Source organism: Pleurodeles waltl, chromosome 9 (assembly GCF_031143425.1).
Source record: "Pleurodeles waltl isolate 20211129_DDA chromosome 9, aPleWal1.hap1.20221129, whole genome shotgun sequence".
Lineage (NCBI taxonomy): Eukaryota > Metazoa > Chordata > Amphibia > Caudata > Salamandridae > Pleurodeles > Pleurodeles waltl.
This window is the reverse complement of record NC_090448.1, coordinates 322866004-322886146: the sequence shown is the minus strand read 5'-3', so window position 1 is coordinate 322886146 and position 20143 is coordinate 322866004. Positions and strand designations below refer to the sequence as shown.

Sequence of the window (20143 nt, the reverse complement as noted above, 5' to 3'; positions counted from 1 at the left end):
GATTTGAAGCCTGTGGTGCATTTTGGAGCACACTGTCGCAAGTATATTACTAAAGCATGGTGCAATAGCGCACTGTCATTTAGACAGCATGTTTTCCATTTAATTTGCCAAAGAATTTTACGGATGTGCAGTTTGACAGACACAAGTACATGCAGTAGTTGATGTTTGGGATTTCAGGATATGTTTATTATAGTCATTCACCAAGTAAAGTGTCTTGGTTTTATATTATTAAAATATTTGTTACACAGCACTTCAGAATTACAAAAAATGTGCTGCATTTGTTCTTTTTTAACTGCTGATAGATTTTGAAATATATATACTGTCCGTTTAGTTATTTAAATTTTGTTGTGTATTGGAGAAAATATCCTAGAGCCTTTTCTTTCACACTCCCTATACCCTATCAACATAGTCTTATATTCACTTTACAAACTTCTCTCACTTTGCAGTCAGAGAAGGAAAAGCACCAATCCTCAGATTAAAAGAATAAGCAAGAATTTGTCAGAAGACTAAGCCTGACATTTGGCCAATGTCTTAGAAAACGCAGTAAAAGTAACAAAACAAAAACTACATTTGGAAGGCATCTGGTTGTTTTTTTTGGTGGTGCTGTAGTTTTTCCCACAGTCCTACTTCGAGTGCATATCCAATGATCCAAAAACACAACAACAAAAAAAACTCCCTCTCAATGTAGATTTTTGAATGTGGAAATTCTGCATACTGGAATTAATATTATGAAATCTATATTAACAAATTACATCTTCAAAGGTAAAATCTGCCATGTTTGGTTCTGTGACTCAGCAGTAAGACTTTATTACCCATTTTTTGTTTGGGCACACAAGTTAAACTTTGTTGCTCAAAAAGCTGTAAGAATCCAGCCCAGTTTTCAGAAGGACATTACAACTCCTTACCCATCGTTTCTTGATAATGAGTGTTGGAGGGCATTATTCCTGTATGGAAGTAATTATAATTATCTTGCAGCACAGTAAATCTCTTCATGTATTTTTCCTTTCCTGTCATAGATGAGTGATACTGCATCCTGGGAGTTCTGCAGGATCATACATTACTGAAAGAGTGTTTTATAAAGAAATTGTGTTTCTGATGGACAAATCTTGCCAATCGTCACTTCTCTCAACCCATCTCACTGCACAAGGAAACTGTAATCCAGGGCTCATCTAAGCAAAGTTGAGCCATCCCACTTGTACACAAATTCATCTGTTGACTTTGTCAATTTCTGTTAGTCTATCGGTGTCTATTTTCTACATTTATTTTTGGGTTTTGTTAAATTAGAATCCACATGTGAGATTGGGGTGTCTGCACACTTTGCACATGAGGTAAAGCCCTACAATGAGAGATTTTATTTGAGTATAGTGTATGTTCGCAAAGAAATACATGAATGTAGGTTGACAATCAAAGTTCTCAAATCAGTGTATAGAGAAGATTAATTTATAGTGGGTGAAACGAGACAGTACTAGGATAAAAAATATGCAGTTCATATCTTAATCAGATGCTGTCTCTTTAGATCCAACAAAGATCCCTTCATCCCATCATCATATACACTTTGTGGAATGCTGTTGTCAATTTGCCTAGAGCTTCACCTCCACTCAACACTGTCTGGCTAAGTGAGATTCACTGCCAGTCAGTAAAATATAGAAAGGTAGAAAGTTGATGTCTAAAACAAAATTCAAGGGCTAAAATGGATTCCCACCACTCTGCCACTCCCACTTATATTCAGGATTAAGGCAGAAGTGTGCTCCTTCGCATGTATGTATGTAGGCACATCCAGGTATCTATATAGCGCAGACCTGCCTAGAAACAACCTATGGATACGAAGTTTGGATCATTTACCCCATACAGGAGGGTAGAGTGAAGGTTGCTTGGAAAATCTTTATACTACCAGCTTCCACCAGGGTAGCTAGACATGCCAGATGTGCCAGAACACTTACAGCATTTGAACATCTATCCCTGCAACATTATACATTTCCCAACTCTAATGTACTGTTGTTTTGAAAGAGAAAGCCAGGTGGACATGAACATTACTTTAAAATGTACCTAATGCTCACTTTTATCATACCAGTTCTTTACTAGCACACTGTTCATTTGATAGAGACATCTAGTTGTAGATTCCTTACCTTACAATTTCCCCAGGCGTCAGTCTGGATGTGGAGATTTTTCTCAAGCAGTACCCTTGTGCGCCATTATGTGGCGTTGATCGGCTCCGCCTCTGACAACAGCGTCATCCGAGCAAGAAATGATGTTGTGGGTCCTATATAGGTGCCACCACGGCACTCTTACGTCAGATTTTTTCTTTCCTTCCCACGCCAGTCAGAACTGATCTGAAGAGAGAGCTACCCCTCAGTCACTTTTCGACTGGTCTTTTTAGACTTTTGTCAAATCTTTTTGAGTATTTCTACTCCCTGGTGCATTGACTTTGGCCCTGGACCATAGGGCACCCAAGGATCTATTCCCGGATCCGGATTGGCAATGGCTGTACCACCTCGACCGTCCCCTCATTCCAGTCCTGATGGTGATCCTCCCAGTGCTGTGTGGGCCCCTGGTTGGCACCAGCCTGATCCTCATTACCGGATCCGACACGGAGCTGGATGGACGTTATACGACGCCGACTCCTGCACCGGCAGGGGCCTTGCCCCCTATGTTGGATTCTGAGCCTTATTCTTACGGACTACGTTACAGTGAGGAATGGGAGGGTCGCTGGACCCTTTGGAATACCAGCTCCAAGACACAATGGACTTGCGTATGGACCAGGGTGAAGCCAGTGGACCGGATACCTCTCCAGATACTATAAGGCTTCCCCCCACTCCTCCCCAATGTGGCTGCAGAGGAGGTAGCGTCCTATTCAATGGTGGTGCGGAGAGCAGTCGAGGTCCTAGACCTTGAGCTGCCTTCGCTGACTGTCAGGACCTACTTCCCGACAGAGGTCTTCAACCTGGGGCTTCATCCTCTGAAACCCTGCTCCCATTTAATAAAGTCTTTACAGATGTCCTACTGGTTACCTGGTCCAAACCCAGCACAGGGGTTCCTCTGAACAGGACAATTTCCCGTCGCCGTGCAACATGTGACCCAGATTTCCTAACACAACACCCACCCCTGAGTGCTTGTTGAGCCAAGCCGCCACCTCCATGGGTATGTTCCCTTCTGCACCCCTAGATAGGGAATCCAAGATGCTGGGAAGAAGATGATTTCTTCTGCTAAACTAGCATTGTGATCCATGAACACTGCATGCCTTTTGAGCTGTTATTTTCACATACTGTGGGATACGGTTGTGCAAGTGCTGCCACAGGTCCCGGAGGAGGCCTGAGTTGTACTTTCCCAAGCAGTTGCTGATGGGAGAAATGCAGCAAAGTTCACAATCTGATGTGGACTGTACATGACCAACTCACTGGGCAGAGCGGTTGCATCATCAGTGGCCTTGAAGATGTTTGGCTTATTAGGGGTTCTCCAGTCCAACCTTATGGATATGCCCATTGATGACACCCGTCTCTTCTAGGAGAATGCAGACGTGGGCTCGAGCACTTCAAGGATACTTGTGCTACGGCGAGGTCCTTGGGCCTTGCATCTGCCCCTTGCCCCCCTTAGTCTGCTTTTTTGCCCCTTTTGTGGCTATGGAAGGGGTGCCCCGCCATGTCAGTTTCTGTCCAGCCTCTGTGTGGCCAGGGACATGGGATCCACAGTCCTCATGGATCAGGGAGCTAGCAGTCTGGTTAGTCAACTGCCCCCACCCCATTCTGCAGCTGCCTCCAAACCTTTCTAGCCTGACTCTTCCCCACCAGGGACCAGTCGGAGGCAGGATTCGCAATCACCTGCTCTGCTGGCAGTCCATCACGTCAGGTGGGTTTTGCAGATAATCAGAAGGGGCCACTCCCTCTCCTTCGAGACTGCCAATCTATCCATGTCACCATCCTACGATCGCATAACAGAGGATTGCTTGGAAATTCTCCAAGAGGATGTTACGGCTCTCTTGGCCAAGGGAGCCTTAGATAGGATTCCTGTGCCAGTAGTTGCTATTCCCGCTACTTTCAGGTACCCAATAAATATAAGGGCCTCTGTCCTATCCTAGACCTTTGGTCCCTCAATCTCTTCCTCAGGAAGAAGTTCAAAACGCTCACTGTGGCTCAGGATCTTTCTGCCCTGAACCCAGGAGACTGTATGGTTGCGTTTGACTTGCGGGATGCTTATTACCATATGGCCTGCCCACAGATTTTACTTGCCATTCACGGTAGGCCACGAGCACTGTAAGTTTGCTGTGCTCCCCTTCGGCTTTACCAGCACCCCGCGGGTGTTCACTAAGGTGATGGCAGTGGTCGCAGCTCATCTGCGCAGGTCAGGGGTTTCAGTCTTCCCCTACCTCAAGGACTCGCTATTGAAGGCAGATTCGCCCCTGGTTGTCCTCTCCCACCTCCAGACTACGGCGGACCTCCTGAATTTGTCGGGGTTCGCCATAAACGTGCTGAAGTCACACGTGACTCCCTCTCAGACGCTCCCTTTCATTGGAGCTGTTCTGGACACAGTGCAGTTTTGGGTTTATCTCACTGAGCGGTGAGTCTAGTATATATTGAGAGTATGATACAGATGTTTCAGCCTCTATACTGGATTTCGGTGGGAACTGCGTGAGCTCTGAAGTGGTGGCTGTCGAACCGCAGTTGGGTAAAGAGGCAGCTCTCTCTCCCTCCCCCAACCGAGCTTATAGTAGTGATGGATGGGTCACTCCTAGGCTGGGGCAGCCATCAGGTAGACATAGAGATCAGAGGTAACTGTTCTCTGGTGGAGCCTGGACTCCTCATCAACCTCTTGAAACTCTGGACGATCAGACTAGCATTGAAAGCATTTCTTCCCTCTCTCAAGGGAAGGGTAGTGCAGGTGTTCACGGACAATACCACAGGCGTCTGGAACTACAACAAGCAGGGTGGGGTGTGTCATGGACCCATTGTCATGAGGTTCTACACCTCTGGACATGGGTGGAACAGGGTATATCCCTGGTGGTTCAACATCTGGTGGGCTCTCTGAATGCCAGAGCAACAAACTCAGCCGACAATGCTTAGTTGATCACGAATGGCGTCTCCATCCGGAGGTGACGCAAGGTCTCTTGCAGCAGTGAGGAGAGTCTTGGTTAGATCTGTTTGCCTCCACAGAATGCACAATGTCCGTAGTATTGCATATTGGAGTTTCCAAGACGGCAATCACTCAGCGACACTTTTTGTCTCAAATGAAGCTCTGGCCTCCTGTATGTCTTTCCTCCAGTACCACTTTTGCCCTTAGTTCTCAAAAAGATCAAAAACTACTGGCCCCAAGTCATTCTTGTGGCTCCGGACTGGACATGGAGAGTCTGGTATCTCGAGCTACTGAGCATGGCCATTGAACCTCAGTTCAGACTACCCGTTTGTGAGTATCTTCTGTCCCAGCAGCAGGGGATGGTTCTTTACCCAAACCTGTACAGTCTCCACCTGCTTGTGTGGAGATTGAGCAGCTGCAGTTTACACCTTTTGATCTTCCTCCTGAAGTCTGTAACCTAATCTTGCCATCCAGGTGACCCTCCACCAAAATGGTATATGCATGTTCTTGGAAACGATTTGTGGCATGGTGCACACACAAGTCTGATCCTTTTTCTACCTCTCTCTCTCTCTGAGGTCTTATTGTTTATCCTTCCTCTGGCTCAGCAGGGCTCTGCTATGGGCACTCTCAAAGGTTATCTGCCTGCCATGTCTGCTTTTTTGCAGTTGCCTGATCAGCCTTTCTTGTTCAAATCTCCTATTGTAAATAGGTTCCTTAAATGCCTTACTCATGTTTTGTCCATCTCTATTCATGATGCCCCAATGGGATTTGAATTTACTTTTGACATTTCTGATGTGTGTTTCTTTTTAGCCTCTCCACAATTGCCCTCCCAGGCTTAACACTTTCTGCCGGATAATTGACCAGTGCTTTTCGATGTTTTGTGTTCTTTCATTTGGAGCATGGACCAAGCATGAATTTATTTGTTTTATTAGTGTCCTTCCACTGTCCATCCAATTCTCACTGTGATTCATGTACTTATTTCTTTATTCTTCCTGTCGCTTCTTCCCCTCCCACTCCTCCCAGTTGTCTATTTTGGTTCTTTACCCTCCCACCCACCCCAGTTGTCCATTTTACGTCTTCCCCTCCCACCCTGCTCTGTGTTGCTTTTTACTCTGCCTTCCACCACTCTTGTCAGTGTTGCTTCTTATCCTACACCCGTTTGTGTTACTTCTTACCTCCCATCCTTGTTCATGTTGCTTCTTACTCTCCCACCATCCATCCTTGTCCATGCTGCTTCATCCCTTCAACCTTCCTGTTGTCTGTGTTACCACCCCATCCCCACAAGATAAAAAAAGTGCTATGATGGGGCCAGCGCTGGCTGCGTCATATCCCTTTTTTTTTTTTTTTTTACCATCCTGGTAAATTGCATTGTCCATGTTGCATGTTCCCACCCTCCCTCCAGTTGTCGATCTTGGCCACCCACCCCTTCCGTGGTCAATCTTGCCTACCCATCATAACAATAAAAAAAGTGCCATGATGTGGCCATTGTGCTTTTTTTTAACTTTACTTTTAGCCATGTTGCTCAGCATATACAACATGCTGTGCAGCATGGCTAACATCTGTACAACAAGGCTAAAAGGTAATTGGCAAAGCCAATAGCTTTCTCATAGACGTGACCCATTGCCTTTGCCAATGCTTGTTTTTCAGTGTTGCTGTGAGGCAAGGGTGTACAGTTGAGCTTAATAAGTGTTATGACACACAGCATGTCGTAGTATATGAAAACTTTTTGTCTTGTTTAAATTTATGCAGTTGTTGCCAAAATGCTTTGTGCCATGCAGGCCATGTGAGCAATCAATATAATAATGGACGGGAGGCAGTCTACACAGAACAGATAGGTCACTGGTTCAGAAGATGCCAATAGTCCAACTTCACAAGCCTAACCATGTCTTAAGTAAGCCAGACATTGGCAAATTTTAAACAGATCACATTCTTTAGATTCACAGTGTGTTCACCACAGAAAATACATATACATTTTGTTGGTAATGAAATTACCATCTCACAGTTAGCTTTAGAGGTGAAAAACAGGTAGCTCAAAAGCTGTGTTATTGTTCTTTGATGTCAGAGTGCCCTCCTAAGACCTTATTTCCAAAGGAAGCGTGCGTAGTAAAGTTATGATTGCACTGCACAGGCCCTCTGCTCCATGGGTGTAGGAAGTGTGGGGGATGTGGGGAATATGTCACCTCTCCACCATAAGCAGAGACACTCCCTCACCCTCTTTATCTCCACAAGGGCACATGCTAAATGTTTTAACGTAGTTTCAGAGAGTCCCCTGATGTGCTGCAGTGTCTCAGAGAGGCAGCATAGCAAGAGATAAAAAGAGCAAATCAGCATCTGAAAAGACCCTCAGCTGACACCCGAGTTCTGAGATTTCCTCTTGGCTGCAAAACAAACTTTTGAAAAGGAGAGGGGCTATATAATGAAAATACGTTTGCACTATTTTCATTTAAATTGCAACCAAATTGGCAAACCTTCGATGCTATACCACGTTTTAAAAAGAAGGCCATGTATGTTTTTTGGTTCCAGATTGTAGAAGAAGCAATCTGTTTTATAGATCCTTGTCCCATCCTTCGCTACCTTCCCTTCTGTCTAGGAGACACATATTACACATATTAAGTCCTGGTTTTATTTTTTTCTTTCGGGATCTTGCAGCTCTCTTTTTACTTTTCTAGACGCAACACTACAAGTACCAGAATGCAACCAAATTGAATGTCGAGCTGGGCAAGCCACTAAAAGCTTGAGCCAGATGCCTGGCTGTAAATCAACTCGATGTCCTATTGGAACCTGGAGCCCAAAACGAGCAGAGCTTTCACAAGAGAATATATGGCCTTACTGCTACAGCTGCCGATCATGTCACAAGGGCAACCCTTTTTTTAATATTGGCGTCCTCTCCGCATCCTGTGAACCCGGGCAAATATTGCTGTGCTGAAAAAAATAAATGTTTTACAGTCAGTGTCTTGTGAAGAACTTTTCTGTTCTTGGGCAAGGTTTGCACTATCTAAAAATGCCCAAAATAAAATATGGAGTCTGTCTGCCACCTGCATTTTAATCTAATACTCTACGAATTACAGACAAAGCATTGATGTCAGAAAGCGATATGCATTTAGTTCCTGAATTGCTCAGTGTAGAACCAGAAATTCTGGATCAAACCCAGCTTCCATAAATTGTGTGATTCTAGGCAACAATTTTAGTTCACCAAATCTCCATTTTATTAATTGTGCCCATTAGTCAATGCAAAAATGTAGTCCTACTTCTAGATTTGGCAAATGTCGCGTTTTTTGATTCTCAAAATGTGGTCACTTTAACCCATTATGACCCTGCTTTTGACTGTGTGACCCGTCCCTAATAATGAAATATACTGTCATGAAGTTCACTCTAGCCTTAATCCCTCTTCCTATTTATTTAGACTCCACAGCTTTTCCCATTCTTTGTGCACCTGGTCGCCCACAGATTCAAAGTGTCCTGTGCCACTGAGGACAAAAGAGGTGGAAGCTGTTGGCTGCCTACTCTTTATTGTCTGCAGCCCGCCCAGGACGAGAACTTGGACATCCATATACCACCCACTGGCTGGCAAAACCAGACTCTGTGTCATCTAGTTCCCCAGGCCCTCTGAAACAGCCCTACTATGTTTGCTACATGCATGTGTTATAAGCTGCTTCAGTCTAGTATTTTTCTTTGAATTGTGGGATTTGTAGGCTTGTTTCTTGAATTATGAAACCACCACTACAAGTCCCAGAATTCAAAGACAAAAACCCTGAATGGAGTGCCTGGGAAAGTTGGCAGCTATGCAACCCTAACCTGCTTGATGCTTCGGAACCAAGTTTCATGCTGAAAAATGAGGACGATCAGTGTGCTGCCCAGCCCAATGCCTGCATACTATCAGGTAAGAGATTGTTAGAGTATAACCAATGCACACTCCAACAACATGTAAAGTTTAAACAGAGACAGCAATGTTGTCCTGTTTAAAAAATTGATTCTCAGTGCACAAAAGCATGGGAACTATGATCCTGACTACAACGGAGATGGGGATAGAGATATGGAAAAAATAACATTAATCATTTTGCTGGTGTTTGATTTATAGATAACTTGTGAATACAGTTTTATTTATAGACCCAGCTGACTTTTATCCCCAGTGTCAAAGTTCTGTTTTCTATTGTATGAAATATTTATTAAATATATTCAGATTAAAAAATTGGGGCACCTAAGCTGAAAAAAACCCACACATTTTAAATCCTTGAATAAATTATGTTTAGTCTCGACTTAAATTCACTGTTTCTCTTTTCAAGGAGCGACCACCTACGCCAGATACTTGATATCTGTACTACTCACAGCTGCACAGCTAGAAGTTGAGTTGCTTCTGTAAATTAATTTGCTCCCTGAAACACGTTTCAATGGCTGGTGATAGAATCTTCAAAGCTTCTGTGTTGAAGCTTCACTAATTTGTTACCTTTCACCAACTGTTTTCCTGTTCTCCATTTACTTACATTCTCAGTTCAAAAATGTCATTTACTGCTTTTGGAATTCATGGGGGGTCACTTGATGGTGACTGCATTTCACATTAAACTGAGCACAACCGACCTTGACAAGTATTATCATACTGTACTGAGCTAACCTTTTGTAATATGTGTGTGGATCAGATTGTGACTTTTACTAATACCCTGTCAAGTAGTGCACCATGAGCAGGGCCACTAAAATAATGCAATTCTGTGGCAGCTGCATTCTCTTCATATTTATGCATTTGTAACATAATCTGTCTTCTGCTGCATAACCTTCAGAGTTTAATAAAAAATTGTTTCTGGCTCAAGCGCCTTAAAAGCTTCTAAAACTGAAGCCACGCAAATCACCGTGCAGTGGAGAGCCATTCCCAATCTGGCCTGTCAGCCTTTCAGTTGCTTACTCCTGTATTTGGCTGTTAAACAGGTACTAATAATGTAACCCCTTTGTTAAGCTTTGTAAAAATGTCAAAATAAATAATACCATCACAAAATATGTTGCAATTAAATAATAACTTCACAAAATGTGCTCATAATTTGCCTTTTATGGCTGCATAATTGAGTCAACCATGCCACAAAACGTGGTCGTCTCCACTACTTAATACCAGTGGCTCTGACCGTGGTTGATAACTACGTCTAAAATATAATGCAGTCACCTAGAGTGAAAAATAAATACAAGGCAAACTAATATGTGGAAATGGATTGTTCTGGTAAGAAAGCTTAGTTGTTTACAATGACTACAGATATCTATGTTTATAACTGGTTGGTGTGCTGAGGACTAATGACGTGCACAGACCCATGAGATCCCAGCCTGATGGAGAAAGTGTTGTGAATATGTAGGTCAGTTAAAAGTTGGGGGGGGGGGGGGAATATACTCACCCAGTTTTGCATCACAAAATAATGCAAACCTAGTTAAAGTGTTGTACCGTGATTTACTTTAAAACACAAATTCTGATTTCCATTTGAAAATTGCACATCGTAGCTCAAAGTAGAATTAGGTGCTACTTTGGGATGGGGGACATTCCATGGGTTGTAAATGGGCATTTCCATGCTACCTCCCGTGGTTTTTGATCCAAAGCTGTACCTAAAAAAATAAATTGGACAGGACTTAGTGCCAAGATTTCTGCTTCCTCAAGGCAGCCATATAGTTGGAGAAAAGTATTTTTTTTCTCTCATTTTTTAGAACTTTGCGTACATACTGCACCTAATAGCATACACACCAAGTGGTAAAAGTGCTAAAGGGTACCATTCCCCTCTAATACCTGCGCCGGACATCACATGACCACACTTGAATCATTGCAGAATGTATATTACAATAAAGCATACTTGAAAACAACCCTATATGTCTGCCTTTCTATTTCACTTCACAACTTTGTGATTGTGTAAGTTTGTCAGCGCCTGCGGCATCGCAGACCGCAGGCACTTTGTATAGGAATGTCCCAAGGCCTGTCCCTGTCTCCCCCAGAAATGTAGGCCCATATTTATACTTTTTGACGCAAAACTGCGCTAACGCAGTTTTGCGTCAAAAAAATTAGCGCCGGCTAACGCCATTCTGAAGCGCCATGCGGGCGCCGTATTTATTGAATGACGTTAGCCGGCGTTAGCCGCCGTCGCCGTCTGGTGTGCGTTAAAAAAAACGACGTACACCAGGCAGCGCCGGCGTAGGGGGATATGGGGCAAGTCAGGTTGAGGCAATTTTTTCGCCTCAACCCGATTTGCGCCATTTTTTTTCACTCCCAACCCCCATAGAAATGACGCCTGTCTTAGCAAAGACAGGAGTCATGCCCCCTTGCCCAATGGCCATGCCCAGGGGACTTCTGTCCCCTGGGCATGGTCATTGGGCATAGTGGCATGTAGGGGGCCACAAATCAGGCCCCCCCTATGCCACAATTTTTTTTTTAAAAAAACACTTGCCTGAACTTACCTTAATGTCCCTGGGATGGGTCCCTCCAGCCTTGGGTGTCCTCCTGGGGTGGGCAAGGGTGACAGGGGGTGTCCCTGGGGGCATGGGAGGGCCCCTCTGGGCTCCTTCAGAGCCCACAGGTCCCTTAACGCCTGCCTTTTGCAGGCGCTAAAAAACGGCGCAAAAGCGGCCGTACGTCATTTTTTTTGACCCGCCCACTCCCGGGCGTGAATTTTGCCCGTGAGTATAAATCCGACGCACATGCCTCGGAGTCGATTTTTTAGACGGGAACGCCTACCTTGCATATAATTAACGCAAAGTAGGTGTCCACGCTAAAAAATGACGCAAACTCCATGGACTTTGGCGCTAGACGCGTCTAACGCCAAAGTATAAATATGGAGTTAGTTTTGCGTCCGAATTGCGTAAAAAAAAACGACGCAATTCCGGCGCAAACGGAGTATAAATATGTCCCGTAGTGTCTCCGACGCCCTTGCTCCGCTCTGCGCTCATAGTCGCTGCTCAATTACAGCCTATATCCTCTTTCCATAGCCGGTCCTGGAATTTGTTTTGAGAGGACCCTATCCTTCATCCATGTAGTCACACACTCTCCGTAGCTTCACGCCTGCTTGCCTCTTTCCCCTGACACGTATGTGAGCCTGTTTACAGACCTATCTTCGGTGAATTATTAAAACTGCTGCGGCATTGATTTATAGAAATGGTCGTTTGTGCCAAATTGAACAGCCGAAGTGAAATGCAGAAAGTGGATTACTAGGACCGCGTCTTCTCGAAACCAATTCCATTACTCTCCAAATATCCAAGGAGCTTTCCACAAAGCATTTATTTTTCAGATTGAAATTGTGATTCCAAGAGTAAATCACACACAGTCCGCACTTGATTTATTAGCGTGAAGCACACTGGTTGTAGGAGATACGAGTATGTATGTTAGGTCAGGCTCCTTACTGCAGTTTGTACGGACTGCACAATCTGTTTCGAGTGGACGGTGCGCAGTGGTTAAACACTCATTTAGCGTTTTATTTAGGAATGTTGTTAAATCAAAAATGTAAGGTTCGAATCCTTTTTATAAGAAATGCAGGCAATTTGTTTACACAAAATAAAAGTATATATCAGAACCGTAGTGGTTTTAATGATTGTATGATATAATTGTATTGCATCCCCTTGCAAGGCCCAAGTCGCACTCCTGTTCATCGAGTTGATGTGCTTGGCTGGGCGAGTATTGTTAAAAGATGGTCTTGATTGGAAGGACGTTGGTGTCCTGTGTGATACTCGTAGGTGTGATTTCAGCTTGTCACAGTGCACTTGTAGCAGAAAGATATGGGGGATGGATTCGAATGTAAACATATCTACCTTTATTACCTTACCGAGTTGGTATTCTCTTGTAACTCGACATGTTGAGAGGACCAAAGCTGGCTCATCTGCCAACCTTTTATTTTACTTACGACAGTGAGCGCGTGCGAGCTATATTATTGGTTATTTTACCAGAGGGATTTATAGGTAGGCAAGTGAGTTACATGACAAATTGTGCGTATGGCATATACACTGACCATCAACCATGAAACCATACAATGACATAGGACAGCAGTAGTTCATGTGCTGCATTAGCACATAAATCCTGGGACGTATAGGGGGAGTATTAGGAGGAGTGAGGATATATGGGGAAAATTGGGAAATGTGTTGCGAACAGACCCATCACCTTTATCTCATTACGAAGATAATATTGCTTTAAAAAAAATAATATTTAACAATTATGGTTATTACCAGTGATGCTTTTTATTTTGACTGGTAAACGCCACTGCACCTCCCTGCACTGCATGCCCCCTCCACCTCACCTCCCACATATGTGTGGGTCACTCCCAGTCCATTGTTTCACACCCATCCACATTTTTGGTGACTGTTTTCATAACTAGTTTTTGAATATTATGGGTTTTGTGATTAAGGGGTGGAGATTTTCACATGATCGCAAAGAGGATGGTTAGATCTTATATATTTATTTCCAACACAAAAACCATATTTATCTCAGGAAAGCACTTGACCGGGTTCTAAACGAAAACTTAGATTAAAGAAACGTGACCTGCAAAAACGTTGCATCAGAAGTATCTACTGTCAAAATTGCGACTATAGGTATATCTCCATATAAAAAAACGATTTAAATTCCTAAATCCATTCAAGGTTTGTTTTCATTCTTATGTGGGACGGGATTCGTTTACTATTATGGCCCCAGTTCTGGCACACTTGTGGGCAAGTGCTTGATAGTGCTTTTTAAGTGGATGTCAAAAATATACATGGGAATTATGCATGAATATGTATATACTATAAACAGATAATCTGTATAGCAGTTGTGTCTTGAGGGTTTCTTAGTAGGTGTGGCGTTCTACTAAATGTCTAGGCTTTAGCCACCCCTAATGGTGGGAAAAAGCTTTGTGAACCAGACAGGGTTTGTGCGTTTTTAGTCTGTTTTCACTTGCTGCTACTCAGCTTGGTAGAAAAGTATTTTTGGAGTTTGTATTTCAGATCCTGCCTTTCTGAAATTCCTTTACCGTTTCACGGCGCCAGATTTTGGAAGAGATTATTACAAATTTAACAACTCGGATAAAAATATATTTTAACTGGAAAGTTTAAGTCATTGCTTTAAGTGTTCTATGATCGTAGAAAAGTGACAGTGAACAAGATGGATTTATACTGTGGAATTGTAAGAATGAACAATAAACCTAAATATCACCAATATTTTCACAGTTAATAGGCACTGCCAGAGTGCTTTTTTCTCCGTAGATAGCTCCTTTCAAATATAATTGAACAGAAATGTCGAAAGTGGCATTTAATTGAAATCTCCTGTGATGAAGAAACTTGCCTCTTTAGGAACAATTCTTTGTGATTTCCACAGCAAAAATAAATGTACATGTATTGAACTTCTTTGCGAACTTCTGGGTATTTGAACCACAAACCTCTCGCATCCTTGCTTCTCTTGAAGTCTTGCTCCTCTGCCGACTTCTAGTAGCCACTTGCCCATATTCTTCACAAGAAGGCCACAAAGTGTGGTGAAAGCTTACAGTGCCCTCATATCTTCTAGCCGTATGGCTTTTTGAGGGCTGCTGTTGCTCAGTTCTTCCTCCTGAGTACATGTGCCACCCTAGGTTTCATTTTCCCTTTCTTCCAGGAATCACAGATGTGGAGGAAGTTGAAGAGTTCCTGAGAGAGGGAATTATAATGAAGAGTTTCCATCACCACCATGTGCTCTCGCTGACTGGGATCTTAATTCCCAGGGAGGGTTTGCCTCTGGTGGTCCTGCCATACATGATGCATGGGGACCTCCGGCACTTCATCCGCTCCGAAGAACGAGTAAGTGTTAACGCTAAAGTCGTTCATAAAAGTAAGCTGCCTTCAAAACCGAATTGTCTTTTTTTATGTATACATTTTTATTAGCATTTTACCATAATCAACATTACTGTGCTTCCATAGTGAGAGAAGACGGTACTTTTTAACAATTACATTCAACTGTAACCTTCTCCCCCCCCCTTTCTTCAAGTTCTAATACATCACCATTCATGATCAAGCACTGTACACTGATTTCCGTGCATTTTGAAGGGAAGACCGACTCAATCAAAACCCAATTGTCTTGTTAAACTTTTTGGATGAAAGATGTGTTGCAGACTGGCAGTGTCAGACACGGGTCCTTTAGAGATTCGAGATGAGGATTTTAACTTGTCCCAACTCTCCACAAATGAATTAAACTAACTTCTCTAACGCTGGCTGTGGCCTAGGGTACTGACCCCCCCCCCTTTATATACGTCTATGGCCCAAAAGACTGTGAGCACACCCTGGCTAATGTTTTTCAAAGGAATGTATCTGTAGCTGGATCAAACCTAAGGTTAGGAATCAAATTGTCAGGTGGCCTACATCATAAACTGTTTCATATTAAACTGTTCTGCCTTTAGCACCCCGTGGCTGAGATACTAAACGCGTTCTATGTAAAGCATGTGCATCTTTGTTAATTTTGATCTATGGTTCTTGTACATTAAGACCACTACAAAAGCATATTTACTCATCATTAATATTTTCACTCATTTATACAGAATATTACAAGGAAGGGATATAACATGGGTGCAAACGAAGAAAAGCCTGTCCTAGAAGTGCACATCATGTTAGGCCATCATGATTAAAGCCTAGCCGGGAGGGGGTCACACAATAGGGAATGTCAAATGGGTTAGATGAAGAAGCCTACTGATGCAGTAGACATCAATGTATTTCCTTAGTGCCTGGAAACTGAGTTCACGATGCATTAACCAGCTCCTTGTAAAGCTTTTTTTGTAAGCCAATAAGGATTTTACCAATTTGTGATACGTAGATTCCTCTGTAGTTGAACTAGTGCTGAGTCCGGGAATGCAATGCCCTAATTGTTTACATGTTGGAACATTCAGGTTTCTTGGTTCTGCACTATAAGGAACGCCTTTTCCAGAGATTTAATAATTCAGTTTTGATTTGCCATTAATGTATAGGAGGGGCAGATATGGAAACCTATATTGGAATAAAATAGGTCTTCTTGCTGACTAGCAGTGAATAACAGGAGGTCTGGTCATCATTTACATGTGCATCAGAGTGCCCTGGAAAGCTCTGAAAGAGGTAGGTGTAATATCTAAATATCTCTATTCCTCTCTGGCAAAGGCTTTCACCACAACTGCTTTTGCATGACTTGTCTGATTATTGGATGTTCGGTAGTGAAGATGACCTACTAGTACCTAGTGTGGATTTGTGAAAAGCTCTATGCTCACTAACAGAGCTACAAGATGCACACTCCATATTGTGATGAGTAAGTTGGTATATGATTAAATGCCAACAAGAGGAGACCCTTTTGTTTCTGTTCCCGTCAGGACGTCTTTTTCTCTCATTTCAGAACCCAACTGTGAAGGATCTTATTGGCTTTGGTCTGCAGGTAGCACGTGGCATGGACTATCTTGCTGAGAGGAAATTTGTACACAGAGACCTGGCTGCACGTAACTGCATGTAAGTACTAGTTGTTCTGCAGTGAATAGTTTACACATAATTGGTGAGGCTGGGATGGAGACGATTGATAGAGTAGTTCATTCACTCCCTGACTTATCAGAACAGAATTTTCTTCTAGGTAGAAAAAAATCCAGAACTCTAGGTAAATCTGTATATAGTTGTGTCCACATTCATTCTTGTCAAAATTCTTCAGGGAAGAGTCGAATGGAAGGGGTATAAAAAGAAAATCATGGAATCATGGAGCTGTACAGTGCACAATGCACACCATAACACACACCCTACCTTGATTACTGCTGTTAGATACTATGTGTGGGTGTATATAGAAAAAATTACACATACATGCATTCCACAACTATAACTGATGAACTTCAGGAAGATGTGGTTTTGTGTTCTATTAAATAACCAATCTTCAATTTTTTTGTCAGCTAATTTGTTTTCTTTGATTCACCTCAAATGTACTCCTTTAACTTCTTCCCGCTTCAACTGATAAATAAATCCTGATATTCCAGCGCGAGGCTTAGTTTGATAACAGTCTGACAAATGTAATTACAGATTCATCAGACAGGGGCAAAGTTATTATTAAATTAACATTGATTGCCCCATTTACCTTTGCCTCACTTTGAAGGCCCTGCTCAAAGCCTCACATACCAACGGAATGCCAAACGTCAACCAAAAATTGTGCAAATTCTTCAAATGTTGCCAAATCTATTTACAAATGAACACCTAGTTGACTATCACCATCTACTGTACATGTCCCCCCCAATGGATTTTCCTGAATTTGAGAACACCATTATTAATGTACACAAGCTAAGTCTCTGCCAGGGGTTAGGCTGATCCATCAAAAGATGCTACAGCTAGAAAGTGAAAATGTTTTATCCATTCCCTCTAACCTTGCCCCACCCTGCCCTTGAGTGTGTACAAATCTAGAAATACCTACAGTCGATCTAACATGCTAACTGCTTGCCACATTTCATGTAGATGTATCAAACTGACCGAACGTTATTAGCAAATGAAAATGTTGTTGCACCCAATTTAACTATATATACGTATAAATCCTGATACTTGTGACCCGGAACAAGATGTGTCTGCTTGGGGAGTTGCACATATTCTTTAAGATTCAAAGCAATTGCATGTGATTGCTTCACATGGCTGCATCTGTACAGAAATAGCAGCCTTTATCCAGCTTCTAACCCAAATGGTCTCTAATTTGTACCTGATGTCAAGTAACAGACACACATAACATGATCCACTGTTGTTATATGGAACTCACCTCGTGTACAAACACAGTGCTCCAGCTCCAAAACTGTAAAGCAAGTTTCCTTGATCACACACAATCAATAACTGTGGCAAGGGCACTTGGTGCTTTCTTTTTTTGCCTGAGTATTGGGAGTTCTGGTCTTAATCACACTTTGGGGAGCCTTGTAAAGAGCTTTATATTTTATCTACATACTGCCAAACGACACCTAGCTAAAGAGTATGCACTTTGTAATCAAATATTATGTCTGTGTTCTAGGATGGATGAGACCTTTACAGTTAAGGTGGCTGACTTTGGGCTTGCCAGGGACGTCTTTGATAAAGAGTATTACAGCATCCGACGGCACAAGAAAGCCAGGCTTCCTGTGAAGTGGATGGCACTTGAGAGCCTGCAGACACAGAAGTTCACAACCAAGTCTGATGTAGTAAGTTGCTGGGTAAAAGGGATGGGTGAAATGAGCATCTGGATGGTACATCACTGATAATCTGACATGATGAATCTTGGAGTTTGGAGAGGGTGGGAATTTTAGGCTCTACTACAGCACCTCCTGAGGGTCCGTCTCATGCCATGCTTTTTGGTTTGATTAGTGAGCATTGTCTATTCTGCAGCATTAACCTAAGTCTTATCTGGTTAAGACACAATCCAGAGTGTATGACTTCATGCCTGACTCCACGCTTCCTTCTATAGCAATGTCTTCCTTAATGTGTGGGAAAAGTATGCTTTTTGAGTTTGCAGTATGTATAGTGTTTGTGGAAGTCTCTGAACATGCCCTGAGTGCAGGAGGGAACCTTAAAAATGCACATATCCATAAGATAACAGGATCTGCAATCAATTTGGCAATTCGGGCTGGACTGTTCCCATGAGGAACAGGGTCAAGACTGATTTGCATATGGCTGGGTCCAAACTGGGGTGGTGTGTTGAGCAAAAAAACAATGGATTAAACCCAGATCTTTGTGACTGGGGGGTGAATGTTTGATTTGCTCTTCCTTCCGTCCATCATCTGTTCTTTTTGCATTTGTGGCCCCAAGTGGGAAGGGTATGCCCAGACGTGGGTCCCGTGCGCACCACTGGATTCAAGCTAGCCTAGCTGATGAAGGGTGATACCCTGAAACCGGTCCTAGGATGCTTGTTTCCGGTCCAGGGAGGACCTGGCTTGTTAGTTCGGGCTGGACAGTTCCCATGAGGAACAGGGTCAAGACTGATTTGCATATGGCTGGGTCCAAACTGGGGTGGTGTGTTGAGCAAAAAAACAATGGATTAAACCCAGATCTTTGTGACTGGGGGGTGAATGTTTGATTTGCTCTGCATTCCGTCTGTCATCTGTTCTTTTTGCGACTGTGCCTGCAGGTCAGTGTCTGAAACAAGAAACTAGGGTGCTAGGGAAGATTTCAGAGTCGGTCTTCAAAGTGATTGAAACCCAACTGAGAGTTTTGTAGGTGAGCTGCTGTATGCAGTCTGGTCTGGCTTTAACACTGAAAATCTGGCATGAAGTGAAGGGCAAAGATTAACTCCCTTCAAGAGTTCCCTAATCATGGATGAGGGACCCCCTTCTGGACTGCTGGGACCCCAGGACTTGATGGTCTGGCACAAGGATCGGGTCTCAGCCACCAGTAAGCAAATTTCTTTGGACCATCCTGGATCCCAATGAAAGGATGGGTACATTGTTCCGGTCAGCAAAAGGTACACCTATCAAAAGGTGTGCCTGGCACGTACTGAGACAGTGCGCCCTATTATCCTGAATACGCTGGCTCCAGGGCAGCCGGAGATTTGCAGCTGCCCTAAAGGTAGGACATTCAGTAAAATATGGTGGGGTTGCTTACAAGTCTCTCTGTGTTTCACAGTGCAGGTGGCTGCCACAATCTCTTTAAAGTAGGGACAGAGATGCTCCTGCAGGCGGGTGCAGTGAGTGACTGTGTGCCAGTCACTGCACCTGCCTGCAGGAGGATGTCTGGAGGGTCCATGGGACTCCTTAAGCCCCCTCCAGAGGGCTGTCCACGGGTTGTGCATTAACAATGTGCCACCTTTTTGTGGCTCACTGTCATTGCGCCTTCTAAGGGCCTGTTTGCCTCTGCCCCCGCATTTATATCAGGGTGTGGAACAAGGGCAAAGGAATTCTGAACTTGCCATGCACTGAGAGGGGACTACCTGTCCCAGAACGTACCAAAACAGGACGGAGTCGTGCAATGTAGCACACCAGAACATCGCTTAAAAGCACGCGATGTGTCCTGCTGGGGAGCAGAACTTGCTGTGCACTGAGAGGGGACTACCTGTCCCAGTACACACCAGGGCAAGGAGGAGCCCTGCAATGTAGTGCACAAGAACAGCACTTAAAAGCACGCCCTGCCTTCCTCGGGGGGAGTTGAACTTGCAACGCACTGAGGGTGGATTGCCTGTCCCAGGATGTACCAGGGCAGG

At 43.5% G+C, this 20143-nt stretch overlaps 1 protein-coding gene across 1 annotated transcript in view; it reads left to right on the top strand.

Annotated features, from left to right (window-relative positions):
• The window catches only part of MST1R (macrophage stimulating 1 receptor), a 352783-nt gene that overhangs the window by 324453 nt on the left and 8187 nt on the right, over positions 1 to 20143 (top strand). Inside the window, exons 17-19 of the mRNA XM_069206831.1 lie at positions 14630 to 14811; positions 16364 to 16473; positions 17987 to 18152. Coding sequence (XP_069062932.1) covers positions 14630 to 14811; positions 16364 to 16473; positions 17987 to 18152 — 458 coding nt within the window. The remainder of the gene's footprint in view (positions 1 to 14629; positions 14812 to 16363; positions 16474 to 17986; positions 18153 to 20143) is intronic.